This window comes from Varroa jacobsoni, unplaced genomic scaffold (assembly GCF_002532875.2).
Source record: "Varroa jacobsoni isolate VJ856 unplaced genomic scaffold, vjacob_1.0 scaffold_327, whole genome shotgun sequence".
NCBI classification, from domain to species: Eukaryota; Metazoa; Arthropoda; class Arachnida; order Mesostigmata; family Varroidae; genus Varroa; species Varroa jacobsoni.
In genome coordinates this window covers 110,920-129,306 of record NW_019213229.1, presented here as the reverse complement: position 1 = coordinate 129,306, position 18,387 = coordinate 110,920, and the positions used below count along the sequence as shown (strand labels likewise).

Here is an 18,387-nt window from a genome sequence, read left to right as displayed (position 1 = left end):
AAACGAGTATTTATCTTAGGTCTAAATGGTAGCATCAAGCAGACGTAGAAAGCGCAGGTTCGATAATGCCGCTGCCCACAATATCAAAATTGTCCGTTCATTCCGTACCAAGAGAGGAACGACGAGCGAGAAAGCGACGAACTAGAACCAATGAGAAGTCGTAGACTGTACAGCTCCTGATGCCATTTGCGCGTTACACGCTGCACGTAGCCTATCCCTCACCTTTCAAAACAGCCTGCCAAAGCGAACAATCAGTTAGTAACTTGGTCTCGGTGTCTCCGTAGACATAAGTCCTTAAACTATGGTAGCATAAAGACAGAGCAAACGCAAGCAGTTCCACTCGGCCGTTCGTTTTTGAAAGATTTGACCGAAGCATCGTTTAAGCCCTAATGGCGCTACTAGTTTATTCGGATGATGACAACGGAGACCACGTTGGGCACACGAGTGTACCGCTACGATAATTTACGCTGTGTACAGAATCGGACGAATGAAGCTGGAGAACTTTTTCAAGTCCCTTGCTTGTTTTCGATCCGAGAGCACTTGTCGATGGTTAGTGGTGAGAGCAAATCCGTGTTTGATGGTTAATATTTGTCTAGATCATGCATATATGCTAATTGCTAATAAATGATAAAGAACTCTGAGATAATGTCCTTATGTATATCGAAAGTATACTGTAGTTACAAAGGAGCATAATCAGATGGCAAAAAATTCGTGTGCAAACATTCATACGAACCCAATCTGCTCGAATTATATAGAAACACCCCATTAGTATTGTATGTACATCGATGTGATAAATGTTTTAATTATAAATTAAATGACGCGGGTATTGTGCAGAAGTTAAAGATAAGCTTCATATTCATGTGGGCGTAAGCTGTTCTTATATTCTTTATTCAATTATGTAAAGTTAGCTAAATTAATTTTTTTACTTTTCTATAATAGTACGGCAATGAAAACGGTTTCTAACGGCATAATGGCTACCCTCGATAAATTGTATCCACCTCAAAGTCAATCATTATCTAGAGCAATATCTGAGTATTTATACATGTCTAGCCATGGTTGGCCGTTGATTAAGATTCGTATAGATGTTACGATCACTAACGAAGTATATGCGAGTTAACGGAGTCTTTGCCAAGACTAGGCTTAGTCGGTCAGCAGCAATTAAGATTTAAATGAAGATTGCCAAACCGAAAAGAGACCTTTTAGTTCCATAATGGCTGATCGTTCTGCGGACTTCCATAAGCTATTTCCTGCCTCTAACTCCCCTAAAGAGTTACTTTCTGACTGGTATTAGTCAGTACAAAATACTCCTTCATTATAATATAATACTTGGACAAAAAGTAATTTCCTTGCTAAAACAATTACGTACATTGAATTTACTTTTTACAGACTTTGGGGAATACTTCATGCTCTTCTAGTTCGCTACGCACGAACTAGTTTTGCCTACACCCGTGGACCTTTTATATATCTATCGTTTCACGATAGTAAGACATCGCAAAGGAAGGAGTAAATGTTACACTTAGGCATACCATCAACGGTTGCTATAAATATTCCTAACTTGTTAGGCTTTTATAAGACATGCTTGTTAATTTAAAACAGTCATAGTTATGGTAGATAGATAAACTGATTTCTCTAAATCTTTCACAGTTATACATTAATTTTTATCATAAAAGAACAACTTCTTTCTATTTTGTTCATTTCTACTTTATTTTAATTTCGGTTATGCTTAACAACGACAACCTTGCAGTGATCATTCAGATAACCGTTTATCGTGATTATAGTAATAAGCTTACTAACGACGTATTGCTGAATTTATATGAACGCTATAATGTTTACAAATATTTCGCCTATTCCACTCACGTTTGGGATATTGATACAGATAAAATTTCTTCACGTTTTGGATGGCCGGGTTATGGCGGAATGAGTAGAGTGAAAAAAAAAAAAAAAAACGAAAAATAGAACAAAAACTCTACTTCATTTATTTCACCCAAGAGCACCCCGGGAGTGCGTCTGGTCCGTACCGCAGTGCGCACCTCTTACGCCCTTAGCAAATGACTAATTGAAGGAAAAACGAAAGGAGAAGATACAGCATCAAAACTGGCACATAGACAAATGATGTTATTCACTCCTTTTTTTGTTTAACGAAGATGCTGTACCTACTGGGCCAGTGCGACACGTGGTTAGGATCTAAAGTACTCACAGAAGGAAGAAAATGGCGTTTCTTTTCTATAGTGTGACGGTCGGCTGTTCAGTCATTTGCAATTCGCCTGGGGGTAGAAAAGTTTAACTTGCTTTTTCTTCAATAACACGAGATAACGGGATAATAATAAAAAAAAAAAAAAAAAAAAAAAAAAACAAACAATCGGAAACAAAGACCTGTCAATTTATGCAACAGCCTGCGTCCTGTTCCTCGGTGTTTCTGGGTTGCAGCGCGTAAAATACAAGTTCTGCTTTTGCGTTAAGTCCTGGGTCGCAAGCATTTAATTCGGCTTTCTTTGCTAATTCCGGTGGCACGTTTGCTAGTTCAGATCAACAACCTTAATGTCGATTATCTTAAAAATTTCGGAAATAATAATGATAAACATATGAATATACTATTAATTTTCTACTAATACTGAGTAGCTCAGATTGATCATTTTTAAGATGTATTCTTTCATGGTAGTAAAATGGATTGCTAACTAATTAACTAGTCACCTTGTCATTGGTACCTATGCATGAGATGTTGGTTGTCTAGAAAATGCGCTTCATCCATCACTGACATTTGCGCTGTGTGCCCCGAGAAAAGCGGGACGTCTTCTAACTGCATTCTCATTGTGAGCGAACGCAGATGCGTATGGGAGCTCGACCAAGACAACCCTTCACGCTAAGCGTGTACCAGCCAGCATACTCTGGCAAGAACTGCGAGGGTACGCGTAAAAGTGTGCATATATATACGCATATTGACAATACAGCCAATAAACGGAGAGCAGCCTTACTATCACCTGTGACAGTTTCCATTCGTCGGTTTCTTAGCTTCTCCGTTCCCGCTATACTTGCAGTTAAGTGGTGTGTTTACCCATTGATATGGACATTGGTGGCCGACCGTTGGTCGAACAAAAGTAGTGCATAGACACGGGTACATCAAGGCTAACTTTGAGCAGAGAGACAACTACCTCCTCGTACTAACAGTAAATTATTTTCATAGACTGCTTTTTCATAGTCCCTGCTTTAAGGTTAACATTAATTCAGTGCGTATATAGCCATTGCTGCTACTGCCAGCGCTGCTTACTCTGCTTCTGTTGCTATTGTCAAATCTCAGGTTCTCCCATCTCGCACTGTCGCAATTTCTTTGTTGTCAAGAACTTTCGTGAATAGCCCATAGGAACTGTTCCACCAGATGAGGCCAACACCAAAGGGCCTAGCAATTTTGAGACTGAAACAAAGGTTAGCAGAGGACTTTCTGTTTTCTTCGGAGAGTTATATCGTCATCAGTAATCATCGCTGCACGAATCGGTATGGAACGGCATTTTTTAAAGCGAAAAGATTTCTTGCCCCCCGTTTAGAGCACGGACACTGCGCGACGAGACGAGCTCCTCAAGCATGGTATAGGGCTTAAGAAACGCGAACCACACGGAAGGAACACTTTTGACTCAGCTAGACGGGTGCGAAGTGTGGCGATAGCGAAAGGCATGATTGGAAGTCCGCTATTAAAAATCAACGAAGTGCAAACGCGTTAACAAGACAGAGCATCAAATAGACGGGCGAACAGAGCTGATTAGTTAAACGCTAAGTTACTAAACCGGTCCGACGGGCTATATTAGGCTGCAATGCAATGTAAATAATAACTGTAATACTGCATTATTGAACAGTACCGATAATTTCGAACATATGATCGATAAAATGGAGAACGTGATAGCCTTAGGCAGAGTAATACTTGCCCGAAAAAGTTCAATCATAGACCTTCATGGGCAACATGAGATATATTTTTCCAATTCTTAATGTTAGAGGTAGTTAAGGAACTGTTTCTACCAATGCTTTTTGACTGTTACCACAATACAATTCATGTTTAATACTAAACGTGTATTCTATCCTTTCGTAAAGAAGTTCATAAAGCAGATTCCCAATGATTAAGGAGATCACAAAGGGGTCAAGTTTAACAGTCCTGTAGTAACGGTTTCTGCCAGATCCTTTTTCAGTACCAACTGGACCTTAACGGTTAAGACCAAACCAAATAAGGCGAATAGAAAAGGGCCGATTACTTATTAAGACTAGTATGATACGTCAGCCGTGTCGACTTGGGTGTAATATAGTTCCGAAAGGCGGACAAACAAAAACAAACCGCCCGTTTGAACAAACACGGCAGATCGAGGAATGGGCCCTGTAGGATGCTGCCGTAAGAAAACCAGCGGGCGCGTCGGGCTTTTGGGGCCAACTAGAGTACGCTATATAAAGCTAAAGCGAGGGAACATGCTTGAATGGGAAGTTAGAAGCTATGCAAAGATCGGACCGTTGATTGATGAAGATCGGTATATAAGGCATCCGCCTGGAGCTTTACTCCCGCTGATGATTGCGGTTCCGGTCGTTACCCCCACCTTCGGTCTCAATCAAATCCCTCCTGCAACGATCATTAGCTTCCAGTTATTGCTGTCGTTGATAAGTCTATTTTTTTCGTTATCTTGTTTGCCAAGCAGTGAGTAGCTTAATAGTTCTAAGACGCTAGAGTAGATATTAAAGTGAAGGCTGCTGCTTCTGCTGCCACTGCCACTCTTCTTTAGCGGTAGCAATCGTAGAAGATCAACCTAGAAATATAATGAAGTAATATGGATTTTATCATGATACCAGCCATTTTGTGACGCAGATAACTGGAACTTGTGCACTCAATAAAGAGCTATAATATAAAGAGTCTTCATGAACGCTAGCATTGTTAAGTTCTGGCTGACAATGCATTCAACTAAAAGCATGAACATCGTAACGCCTTAGGACAGACATTTCGTCAATACTGCTCTTGCATAGAAATATACGTAGAGAGTAATAATACACTGTGTACTGCCAGATTTTGTTAAAAAAAGTGCGTACGGCAACTGAGGTATAAGTCAACGCCTAGGACGCTGGTACGTGGCCATCCGCATGGTGGCACGTGTAGGCACGATTTTTTTTAGCTAATTCTGATTTTTAGTTATGCCCATATAACAATAATACGCTATTGTGGTCGTGTCAAGCGCTGGACAGAACAGTGGTTACATAGCAAGTGTATATTATACGCAGTCAATTTTCACAAAAGGCAGATTCTGTACCGAGCTAATAGGATGGCTGTTATAATCGTTACCTATGTTATTACCTTATAATAGGTATTGGCCTTTGTTTATATCTGTATTTTGTTATTAACAGTGCATCAAACGCGCTGATAACCCTATACTCCTAGTTAGATAATTTAGTCATATTAAGCAAGCTAGGCACGTATTATGCACGCAAGCGCCGCCTAAGCCACATCGATCTATTTCAAGCAAACGGTTATTGCTCTAACCTTTGGAGGATCGATCTTTAATTAATACTAGTAGTCAGCATATGGCATATTTAAATGGTTTTGAGTATTTTATAAATGATGATCCTACAGCAAAATGTAATAGGTAAATATCGACTCGAACTTTTTTATAGGCGACCACAAACGTTGCCCGAGTTTATTTTTATTTACCTTTACTTTGCTGCAAAGAAAACGTCGCATTTCTATAACATTACAATTGTTTTGTTTCTCTCCCCACACATATGTTTTGTGTTACTCAGGCCGTCATCTAGTGCACCATTCGCGTCTGCCGATGTCAGGCGAAGGAAACTTGGACCTCAACCGTTACAACCTCAATCACTTCAACCACTTGGAACGGGAGCGACCTTCAATCAACCGGACACTTACCCCGACCAACGTTACTGGACAGCTTGGGGCAACCGTTTATTTGCACTGCGTTGTCCACAACCTCGGCCAAAAAACGGTGAGTATTTTGACGCTGGGAGCGGGAGTACCATTATTGAATCAGTAGCTCACTAGTTCGATCAGGGTCTGTCAATCTGGTTAAGCTACCGTTGCTGCCATCGCTGTTTACAAGTGATATATGCATCCTTTTGACATTGAGTTTCTCGTGTATCGCGAAATTTGCGGGGTTAGCAGGGTCATCTCTTCCTGGTCGTAAACATGCGGTCGCTTTGCCATGGATTGTACAAGCCGATCCGACGAATCCATTACTATGAATAGCCGTCAGCACTTCTAAACTCTGGCATATACAGCCTTCCACCGCAATTCTGTCAACGCAAAAACGCTTGATCAATGTTAGAGAGTGATAAGCAAGCTTACTACTATTAACGTGGATTTCGATTTGTTAACTAAAGTAGACAAAAACTGTGGATCTTGGAAGGAAGACCGCGATAAAACGTGAGGAGGCGTATGGCTAGTATGGGCTTCCAAGAAAAAAAGAGGTTATATTTAACCAAACACAACATCTTTGAGGCCTTTTAGCCCTCGCAGACTGAACGCTTCAGCAAGTCCTAGGAAGAGGCCGGAGGGAACTACAAGGAAAGGCGAAAACGTCTTTACTGCTGTTCTGGCTTGCTCCTGCTGGTGGTACTGTTGCTGAACTACAAGCGCAGAACTGTTGTTGGCGCTTTATACTGTTAGATATTTAGACAGGACACGCAAAACGACAACAATTCGTGTGTTGATCACATAAAATTGATCTGACGTATCACATGTGTTTCACAATAATATATTAAATTGAAACAAGGATTGATCGTTGACAATCTCTATCTAAAATGGATGAGTGGATATACTAGAACAAGGCTGGCTTGACAAACTCTGATATATAGTCCTTTATCAGTATTTTTTTAACTGGTGACCAGTTGTAGGTACAGATTAGTCGTCTTTTTAACCATAATATAAAGTCGCGTATAACATATCCGAACTATGATTACGTTAGTATGAGGTGCAAAATTTCGTTCAGTGCAAAACGGTCCCCAAACCTCGACACACTTCATCCCCCTCGATACACTTCATCTGGACACATTTTGCTACAGACGGCGGACGTTATTATAAACTCCACTATTTTTAGTCGAACAACAGAGCGAACAATATGCTACAGACGCATATATTATTAGCATGAGATGTTAGATTTCTTCTTTCGTACTACCTCTGATGCCGCAGTGCGATTACCAACATAGATCGGTGTATATGAAAAAAAAAAACAAAAATTTCAACGAACCCCCCTCTTCACGCACACACGCAAAAGGTAACTGGGACAACCACAATCGTCCACTGCAGCACTCTACGAAATAACACTGTACGGTTATGAGTCACGGTGCAGTGGACCAAAAAGTTCTATAATGGCCGACCGGGGAGAAGGGTTGTTGGATAAAATAAGGAAAAGATCGAAATTACTGCTTTTGCTCACAGTGATCAAGCCGCTGAGCTGTGTGAAGTTCTAGATGCTAAGCTGGCAGATGGGAGGCGCAAGGTTGATAGGAACTGAGTTACTTCTGTGGATAGCATATGATAGCAATCAACAACAGTTACCACAAAACACAGAGAGAGAGAAGTCAAGGTTGTGCCGATATGTGACATAGGGTCGAAAGACACATAGAAAGAGAGTAAAAAATCATTATGGGAAAGGGACATTTGAACGGAAGATAGCTTGTCAACCTCAACAAATATTAATACAATAGAACAGAGCGGACCCTAGAACAGAGGGCTAACAGCAACAGTTTCAGTCGCTATTTCGAGCCGCCGAGGTTCCCACATGTATTTTAGTATAATTTAATATTTAGGTATTTCTATTTTTTAAATATCGGCGACGGCAACTAGAACGGCGTCAAGCGTTCGACGCTCATCTGTCTTAAACACAACGTACAACTTAAAGATACAGGATAACTGCTGGCTATCAATATCATGCTAATGACCCTATCTAAGTTCAGTCATAGGAAGACATTTAGGCGAACTATTTCGTGTTATATCATGATAAACTGAAGACACATCTCACTTGTGCATGGCGTGGGTACGCTTTCATATGCATATATCAGCATTCCATAAGCTGGTAAGATATGCAATTGATTGGAAAGATTAACTAAAATGATAAAAATGATAATAACAGTAAAAGGATGGTAGTAAGGTAGTAGGAAGGAGGTAAAAGGGTCCTCGGCCGCCATATTGGAGTGTTCATTCGTATTCCTTTATAAGTGACGACGTGGTGACAGATGACCGGATAATGACGGTCTATTGCCACCCAGCAAACATGGTCCTTGGATCGAAGTACAATAAATCAGAGGGAAATGAGAAGTACTGTTATGCATTAGTTCCGCAGCCGCAGTTACTATAACGTAGGAAAAGGCAAATTATTATCATTATTGATTATACGCGTCTAAATACGAAACAAATGAACACTGGTGGGAAAAAGAACTTGGGCGAGATATCACAGGCACGTTCGACTTTTGTGCAAAAAAAATAATCCAATTAAACGAACTAAATTGAGTTAAGTGAAATTACATTGGAAATTAGCTAAAGAGACCAAAAATAAGAGGCCATGTGCAGCATTAGAACCTGAATAGTAGTTTGGAGTTGCAGGTAAGAAACAATTACGTTTGACATAATTTGAATATTGGAGCCTAGAACAATTTTTCTAGCTTTCGACAACGAATATTCGTTAGGGATAACTAAAAATAGTCATAATTCCGTGCAAGTATATATTTATTATATATCTATATTGTTAAGCATGAACAGGACGATTCGAGTCGGCTGGTCTTTTTGTACATATGTAATCGCTCATGCAGAATTCATAGGCGTACAAGCAGAAATAATGGTTATGTAACAGTGATATCAGCCAATGTATTTATTCGAGGTTTTTTTTTTGACAAAGCTATTAAATACAACATGTTGTAATCCATTTCCGCTACTCGGTTTCTGATCGAGTAACTGGGTTTCAGCTACAATAGATATTTGGCAGTCATTTGCGTTCGTCCCCGGCAGGGATCTATAGGGCACCGGACTCACCGCTATGAAATCTCAGGCTTGATCCAGAAATGAGAGAGAGAGTTTTTTCAGATTATTTGAATTCTTCATCTTAACTATGACAATGTCTTTGTGTGATGTGACAAGCCGACAGTGTTAAAATCAGTACACTTGGTGTTGACAATATTATTCGACGTGGACCCCACTTTACCACAAACCCACCGCCCACTGTGAGTGTTAGCGTTAAGAGTTTGCAGACTCTACATGAAAAAAAAACGATGAAATTTACCATTTTGCACTTAGAAACACAACAAAATTTAACTCTTAGTTTGAGCGACGGGTTGACCTCGCAGTAATAACATTGTTTAGATAATTCTTTTACCTGGGAAGAAATTTCCGAACGTTTGCCATTTTTACTCTTGCTACCTATCTCAATGTCTTCACCGATCAAATCGATTATCATAATCTGTCCGGATCCGATTTCTCTCTAGTTTTTCTATGTTTTATATCTAAGGCGCCCGTTCTCACTTCCGTCATTGAAACTCTTATCTGAACAATATCAACCACTTGCCCCTTCAAAGCCATTGAATATTGATGGAAATTAACTAACGGCTCTATGGCTGAGAAAAGTCGGTTATCTAAACTATAAAACCGGTCCTATGCAAGACGGATATCTAAAGCATCTTCATTCATCATTTTCCGTCTAGATCTTAATATACATTTTCTGCACCAGCGACACCCCGCATACCCCATACCGTTTTTCACTGAAGCCCCCTTAGCCTGTCTTTGTTTAGAGTATATATGTTATTCAATTTTGGTTGAAACGAAAGCCAACAGCAGTCTATATTTAGATAGATAGGTGTATAAAGTTGAAAAAGTTGTATTATACATCTATCAGGGAATCAATCGGTTTCGCACATTATTCCGATCCCAATTTTATTTTGAAAGGTTTCTCCGACCACTTATATAATTGCGTATTAATCTTTCTGGAGCCAGCTCCGAATTGTGTTGGCGTAGTAAGCTTTAGCGGTCAAAGAATGTTCTACAGTAATACAAAATCGGTAATGCGTAATTCTGGGGGTTTGCTTGATCCGGGATAGTGCCATTAATGTTCAGTCCCTGACAGAAAATTTTAAGGTTGAATAATCCCAACAGGCATAGTGGTAACATCATTGCCTGCTGGTCTAATAAGTCGTAATTAAATCTGCCGGTAGTCAGGAATCCTGAAGAGGGTTGCTCGTAGTCTAGGTAGTTAGTTAAACAAATACTAGGCCAGATGCTACATCATGTTACTTGCTAGCTTTACGGTGTGCTTACGATAAGCCCACGGACCTAAGTCAGAAAATCAGCGGCCAGTAATAAGGCGCTAATGCTTTCCCATACGCATCAGACACACTGCACGATGCTTTAGTGAGTACGAATCAGGCCAAATGGAAAGCATTCTGAAAGGAATATTGTCGACATCTGTGGCTTTCAAGGGGCCGGTGCTAGATAATGATCGACAGTATAAAGCGCATCAGTCTACCCTCCCCTGAATAGCACTCTATCGTTGACCCCACACCGGCCGTATTACTTCTGTTCCTGTCGGTGAGCTCTCTCCACCCTAAGGGGACTTGTTGTACGTTAGTTTGAAGTTCGGTGAATTCTTTCGTATTCTAATCTACGCTACTATTTAATAGCTAGTGCATGAAGTTTCATGCTGCTTTTGCGCTGAATTAAATCCTTTTGCAATGAAGTCGTCGAGACCAGGTCGTCATCGGAGCTGAACGACTATATTCGAAACTAGATCTACTAAACCAGCCGTTGACGGATCGCTTGTGTTGAAGAAAGGATATGCGTTTTTCCGAGCATGAATTTGTATTTGAAAGGCTGGAGAAGAGGTTTCTATAAGTGGCTTTTATGAAAACACATTTACTTAGGTTAAAATGGTCAGTGATGTTCTATAAGCAGTGGCTAGTAATAAAGTTGTTTCGCTCTATGTGCACAGGTGGTCAAGTGCCAAGATTGGTATATTGTTTCGGACACTAGATAATAAGTTCAGCCTGTCGCGGTCGTTGAAGAGTAAAATGTATTTGAATACTCATTTTTGTTTTTATTGCTTTCGTTTTTTTTGGGGTAACCATAGATCGTTTTTTCGACAAAATATCAGTCGTGTGCATCATTGGCCGTCCTCGCGTAACGGAACTTATCAGTATATTAAATCTTCACCCGTAGTGTGTGGTGCCCAGCTTTCTGTAAAAACCAATTAAGGGGTTTGTTATATTACCATTAATATTAGTTAATCCGTAGCACAAAACCTACACTGGAATTGAAGTATTAGACGCACTTTGTATCACCTTTTATATACCGTTTTGTTAAGCAGAGGTGTGCCTTTGCGACGCGATATAGTCGGTGTATTGAGCTTCAACACCGTAGCAACGGACTGGGAATCACCCTCCATAAGTCTGCAGCTGGATATTGGCTAGCTGCAAGCTTGAAGAGTTCCAACTTTCTAAGTGAAATGTGGAATATGTGGAAACTTGAACCCTCTCCAGGGCCTGTTGTTAATTTTGTCCTGAAATTTACTCCCGGGGCGTGAGAAGCAGCAGCAGCAGCAGCCTACGCTGAAATCGATCGTTGCAAACCCAACCTGGAAGAACCTGCAAGCGGATAAAATGTGCGCAATTGAAAACTAAGGAAAGTGCCATGTCTTGTTGGTCAGCCAGCGCAAAGACCCCCTGGTAAAGATTTCCCTAAAGTTTCATGATTAATCTAAGCTATTTACGTAGCACCAGTTCTCCTTTGCATTGCTGCTCAGTCGATTCTAGAAATGTTGCGATAGAGAGTGAAATAAGGTGCTTTTTTTTCCGGACATCATAAGTGAGCTTTTTAATTAACTTCTAAACTTTGTTATCTTACCTAAATCGCCTGAAAATTTCTTTTTGCTTAGAATAATAATGCTTTTTTTAATGCCAAATTTTACTAAATTCGTAAATATGCCCGCGGCGTTCGATGCATTTAGCGCATTTTTTTTAGTTTTCTATATGTATACAAATATTTACTCTGTTCGCGGATGTCTTAGAACGAAGTTAAGGGGACGCTATAGTTCCGAACGTAGTACGCCTTATATGCGGTCACTGAACATACTTGACATTCCGCATAACCAACTATAATAAATAGTAGTTATGCAAACATCTACAAGTGAGTGCAAAAACTATTGAATTAATGCATAATATCAGTTTTTATGAATTGTCCTTCCTTTTGACAATTGTTCCTTTGCTAATAATAAAGCGTTTTGTATTTTTGGAGAACGTCTTCTTCGCTCTACAAAGTTGCGGCCATAGCGTTCTCGTCCAGCTCACAAAATTAAATTCGTGACTGTAGAATGCTTCTGGACTTCAGGGATGAGCAAGGTGAATGGCAAAGGACAGCAACACCATTATCTCATACCTCCTCCAAAGCTCAGAAGCTACGGAAGTCACTTAGGGTATCTTTCTGCATATGGTAGGCACCCTTTAGCTTTATAGCTTGGGCGAAGGTTTAGCCAACAATTTTCTTTCTTCGAAGGTGGCTGAAGGCTATTTGCTACGAATTTCAAAAAGTAGAATCGAACGCATTCTTTAGATTGAAGATACCGCTTATGGCAAGTCAGCTTTGAGCAATATCGCTATAGGACTATCGTAGACATAACGCCAATTTCGGGTTGCGTTGGAAATTTTTTAACCCTGACGAAAAACAAATAAAAATGATTGACAATGCTGTTTTTTACTACTGTATATCGAGGTTAGACTGAAGGTTGTTTTTTAAAGCCAAATCTAATTTGTACAATAAAGAAATGCCTCTATTGGCAGCATATGATAATCAACGAGCCTGAAATTATCAATGTGAAAGAATCAGTACTGATATGCGAATCTATATCCATTATAATGGCAAAAGTACACCACATGGGGGTTTCAATTTAACTATACTGTGCCATTATTATGAGTTCCGCTAATAAAAAAAAAAGGAAACATTATTATAATAATGATTGTTAAAATCGGCGGGGAATGTATTGTTGATGATTGGGCGAGGGCAATAAAATTTTAAGACGTCCAGCACACTGGGTATTTCGATTGTACATAAATTGTTGGTACGGTGTTTGGTGCTTACCGAAGGGCTGAACCTTCTATACGGACAAAGGTTGACTAGCTCTTGAAAAACATTTGTGTTTCAAATTCAATGGAGCAAGCAATTCGGCCATTGTTTACTATGTAACAAGCATAAATAGGTTCACGTAGAATTAACTAGAGCTGCATAGACAAGTAGCAACAACACCCAAAGCGGTGTCGGCCAACTCAGAAAACATAACAATGGTAGAACTCTATGACTGTGTACGTTTTTCTGGTGGTTCTTGTTTAATAATAACAATAATAATTCAGGCATGCGTCAATTTCAGCTGAAAGATAATTTTGGCTATTACGCAGCTATACATTTTTCGAAACGCTTACTAGTTTATGGTCTAAGGAAAGCACGAAAAACTGTATAATTACTTATCATCGATTCGGAATGATTTCAGCTTCAAGCTTAAGCCACGGTCTACATTCAAACACTTTGCAAGGTCAGTAATCCTATAGCACAAGGCATTTATCATAAAAGGTTTCTTGATAATTATTAACGGCATTATGATGCATCTGGAGTATATCAGTTGCTCTGAATGAGCATAAGACTCCATGAAACAGAGCAACTGGAAACAACATCAAACAATTGTTTATACGAACAACTGCGTTACAGCTGTCGACACTCAAAGTGACCTTTATATTGTATAGATAAACCAGCACAATGTATTTAAAGCGTTATTCGCGAAACAAAAAAAAAAAAAAAAACAATTCGTCTTTTGTTTTCCGTTATTAGCAACTTTAAGAGCTCTATCTGTTAGTATCACTCAACAAAAAACCCTCTAACGGTACATGGTGAAAGTAACTACCTAGGAATTGTTTTCGCTTCGATCCTTAAGGACTATTGACCGCCATAAAAATGCAAATAATTATTTCTCTTCCTTCCGTCTTACATTGTTCCAAACATACCTATTCCAAATACTTTTTTTAAGCTTCCAATGCCTGTAAGAAATCAATGTTAGAAGCTTCTGACATTGCTTTTGGCCGGTGGATTAACCGCCTGCGCATGAGCCTAACGAGCGAATATAGCCAACCTGCAGGACTCGTGGCGTGTGCACGTCACAGAAGTAGCAGCAGTGAGAGGACGGGCCTATTTTTGTCTGCTTGCCGCCAACCTCGTGAGAGAGGCCAAGCAAGCAATGCTTTGGAATAGATTCTACTGCTTTTTATATCCGCCCCAGTTACTATTTTGTTTTCGCTGCTGCAGTTCTGGATCCAAGTAGCATCTTGTCTGGCTCCATATGTGCCGCCCGATACTCGACAGCAATGCCGGAATCAAAGCTTCTCTAGACGAGTCTGCCATTATTAGTCTATATCATATTATTAGTATTAATAGACCTTATTAGGAAGAACCATTGCACTCTAGTATAGTACAGGACAGGAAGAAATAGCGTTTAAAGATTTTGCCCTTTCTCAGTAAAAACTACTGATTCAAGGTGGCTCTGTTTTTCAATTTCTATTGAGCCATGACTGATAGCTATTGAGAGTGCAAATTATAGGAAACCAGCCGTTTTAAAATGAACCGTATATCGTATGCGGTATACCTAAATGGCACTGGTTAAATATCCTTAAGTAGACACTTGACAATTTTTTTTTCGTATTTTAATGGATATGATCCGTCCCCAAAGAAACAAACAAATCGGGGTTATACAGCAAAACCGAAGATTGAACTGAGCGGCTTCCTCAAGAGAAAGTCTTGTTCTTTACAGTTTTCTACGACAACCACCCTTCAGTCATTTTCAAACTGATTGTTTCTGTTCAAGGTATTTTAGCGTTTCCGTTTACTTATAATCCAAATCATCGAGGCACTTATAATGTATTGGGGATGTCTGGCAGGAACGTGTATGGCAGATGGTGGCATCTTATTCTGGTCAGTGGCGGTTGAAGATGTTTATTCAAGTTCATCTCTGTTAGTTCTTCTGTTTAATATAGCTCGAAACAACTTAACGCATTTGAATGTCATTTTTTTTTATTAGTGGGGCCAAAATCTGTGACGTAATTCGGGCAAGCTTAATTTCACTCTTAACGTTTTTCCATCCAACTCTCTGCTAACAGCCATTCTTATTATCTCCTCTAACTGCCACAACATCAACTGAGTAGCATTTGATATAATTAGAAATTACTTACACAAATCTGCCCCAACGCTGATCCTCATCGACGTATAATAACCTTTACTAATTTTTTTAGTATAAGGATTACATGGTACAGAAATAATATTCACCAGCTTTCTGTTTCTTCAATATACTTCGGTGATACCTCGTTAGTCATACATCAAATCAATATACTAGTGGAGCTGTCAACCTCGTTAGCCCAACAAATCAGTGTGATTGTGGCCGAATCTGGTCTATAGGAAATACGGTCACATAAGTTTAATTCCAACTGATCTATTTACCTGGCAAGGTAGAAGCAGTGTATTTGTATATGCAATGATGTCCCGTCAAAAACCTATGCACAATAACGCTATATGAATATATAAAGCTACCCACCTATTGAAGGTACCCCATGAATGTCGTTCACTACCTTCTTGGCTATTTTAATAAGCTCTTTTGCCTCATTCGAATTTAATGATATCGACATATATGGACGCTTACGCTAGATCTTTATCACTACGTATGGCACACGGTAGTGATTTTTGAGAGAAGCAAGCGAGTGCTTCATATTTTTCTTTCAGTCACAGGCGCGACTACAGCAGAGCTCTGCGGTCTGCTAATGAAGGAGTCGATCGAAAGTAAGCTTTTGAACTAAGCGGTCACCACGCATGAACTCTGCAGACCTCTAGATTGTCTTATGAATGTCAGCTTTCAGAAGAGCTACCTGGCTTAAGTTGGCCAAATCGTTATTTATGCTTTTACCCAGCTGGTTGTCCCATTGGATGGCTCAATTCGTAAGCTAATTCTCTGAGGTGCTTGTGCTTCAGTACGCGTCTTAATTAACTACATCAATTTCATTGCATCCGTTCCAAGAACGTCGAACTCCGTGATGTTGAAATGGGAATAGGTATTTCTTCAATGATATTTATCCCGACGTCTTCCTCACTACTAAGAGCAGTACCGTGTACGAAATATTCCTTTGTCTTGGGCAACGACACCAGTGGTCGCCTGTTAAAATAATTTTAGTGTGTATTTATCGGTAAGACAATCAAAGCCTTTTCCTGCCGAAACGATTGCGTAAAAATCCAAATTTGACGATATTGAACAACTGAGGCCTCTTTCACTGAACATATATCTCGCTGTTTGGCATCTTTCAACCTAAGGAGCTGGATTAGGCCTTTGATGTGAAGAATTCTCGTTTTTACTTTAGCTTTGGGTCACATTTTAAAAGTAATATTAATAACTTATGTCGAAAACGACGTTCTGTGAATCCTGTGCGCGTGACTATGGTTTTATGATTCTGAGAATAAAGGAGGGACAATGTAAGAATATTGTACTTTATGTTTCCAGCTCCAAGAGACCTATCGTTTTTGTGTATTGGATGGATTCAAAATTAATCGTGACCACGTCTACACTTCGGTGATTCAACACACGAGAATTATGAATTGTACGTGATTGTTCCATATATATGACACGTCTTTGTAGCTGTTCAGCTTCTCAAGTATGATTGCTTAGAATAAGCTTCACACTTACCCTATCCTGATTTATCGCATGGTGACATTCCTCTGACTAGTGGGCCCGACCGCGGCAGCTGCGTGACAACATAATGATTTTTTGCCTTTACTTAAGTGCTTAGCCGCAGTCTTTTTTGTCGATCTCCGCTTGTTGACATGTAGGTGACGTGGCATCGACATTCCGACTATCATGTCCTCACCGTCGGTTTAATGACTTATACCACCGATGAGCGATTTTCAGCTGTTCGAAGCGAGCTACCTACCGTGTTGGCGTCAGGTACCCTTAGTCCTACTGAACCCCCTTCTGCAATCGGCCCAATTGAAGATTGGATGCTACAAATCCGCGGCGTGGCCGAGTCGGATGCCGGAGAATACGAGTGCAACGTAAATACACAACATCCTATCATCAGCCTCAACGTCACGCTGAGCGTTCTAGGTACGTGTTAATAGGTACGCAAGTCAGTGTACATTGATTCTTTGCATCACATTTGCGTGTCTGTACACGCGCTTAAGGAGACTGAGATTATGATGATTGAAATTAACATTAATAATAATAATGGTAGTCGTTGTCAAAAACTAACTGTAAATTGTCTTAGTCCTTACTTCCAGGCCTTATGCATAAGTGTTTGCCTCAACCTAAGAAACGCTTCTCCTCTAAATGTTAATCATGTGTCTTTCTTTCCACCTTCACCAGAACCGTTCGCACATCGTTTCAACGGGTTGGGGGCGCAGCTATCTTCTTCTAGCTGCTACCGAGTTCAATTCGAAAGCTAATTGTCGTAGTTCTTTTCGTTGTTGGGCCTGCCTGCCTTTAAAGTAACTTTCGTTTGTCTTTCTCCTTTGAGTCTATTTTTCTCCGCATCACCTTATTTGTCATATCCGTTCCCTGCCTATTGCCCATATATCCTTACCTTTATATATGTTGCCGACAAGATCTGTCATTGTCCCATGCGTCATCACGAACATGTCGGGTCTTCTGTGAGCGATCTTAAGGGCTGATTAATAGAAGACGGTGTTTCTCGCAGCGTCAACACGTTTCTGTGACACGTCACGCATGTAAGGCTTCCAGCTTCCTAGATCGTGTGAAGATGTTTTTGGAATGTTCCGTACCCAGTTAGGACGCGTGTTACATAATACGTGATAGCGCCATACTTCCTGTTAGGTCACTTGATAATCTCCGAGATCACGTGACGACCATATGTGATTTTCTAGTAGGAATGTTCCATTCCGGCTGTCACTCTTTCGTAGCTTACTCTGTTGCCACGACTTTTTTTCTGTCTGGGATGATCTTAATTGTTGTGTCGTTTCACGCGTTCCTTTGCATCGTTACTTCTAGCTCGAAAAGTTTGAGGATGCCATTGTATAAAAGATCATGCTGTAGAATAATGAGTTAGATTTCAAGCCGGTATTCCGGTCCACAATGAATTCCCTTGGCCCAAAAGTGCGATAGCGTTATTACTAAGGTGCGAGGCAATCAGCTTTTGGGGATATCTTCGATAATGTTGCGTCTATTGCGGTATAAAACGTTGCGGGTACCCAGCAAGACAGTCAACATAACTCCTTTGGACAATCATTTTTGTTCTTTTCTCTTCTGGTTTTTTGCAAAACCCCATTGGTGGCTGTTTTACTGGATTATACAGAAGCCACATTGAACACTTAGGGATACTCCTTTCTCCTCCAATTTCGCCTCC

General features: G+C 40.1%; 1 protein-coding gene across 3 annotated transcripts in view; it reads left to right on the top strand.

Moving 5' to 3' along the window:
- Window positions 1-18,387, top strand: part of LOC111259386 (uncharacterized) — a 38,511-nt gene that overhangs the window by 14,543 nt on the left and 5,581 nt on the right. For 2 of the 3 annotated variants that reach the window (XM_022831351.2, XM_022831353.2), the window contains exons 2-3: window positions 5,758-5,960; window positions 16,859-17,132. In XM_022831351.2, the coding sequence (XP_022687086.1) occupies window positions 5,758-5,960; window positions 16,859-17,132 (477 nt within the window). Of the gene's footprint in view, window positions 1-2,936; window positions 3,421-5,757; window positions 5,961-16,858; window positions 17,133-18,387 lie in introns of those variants that run through there. The other variant, XM_022831354.2, reaches the window with a different exon arrangement.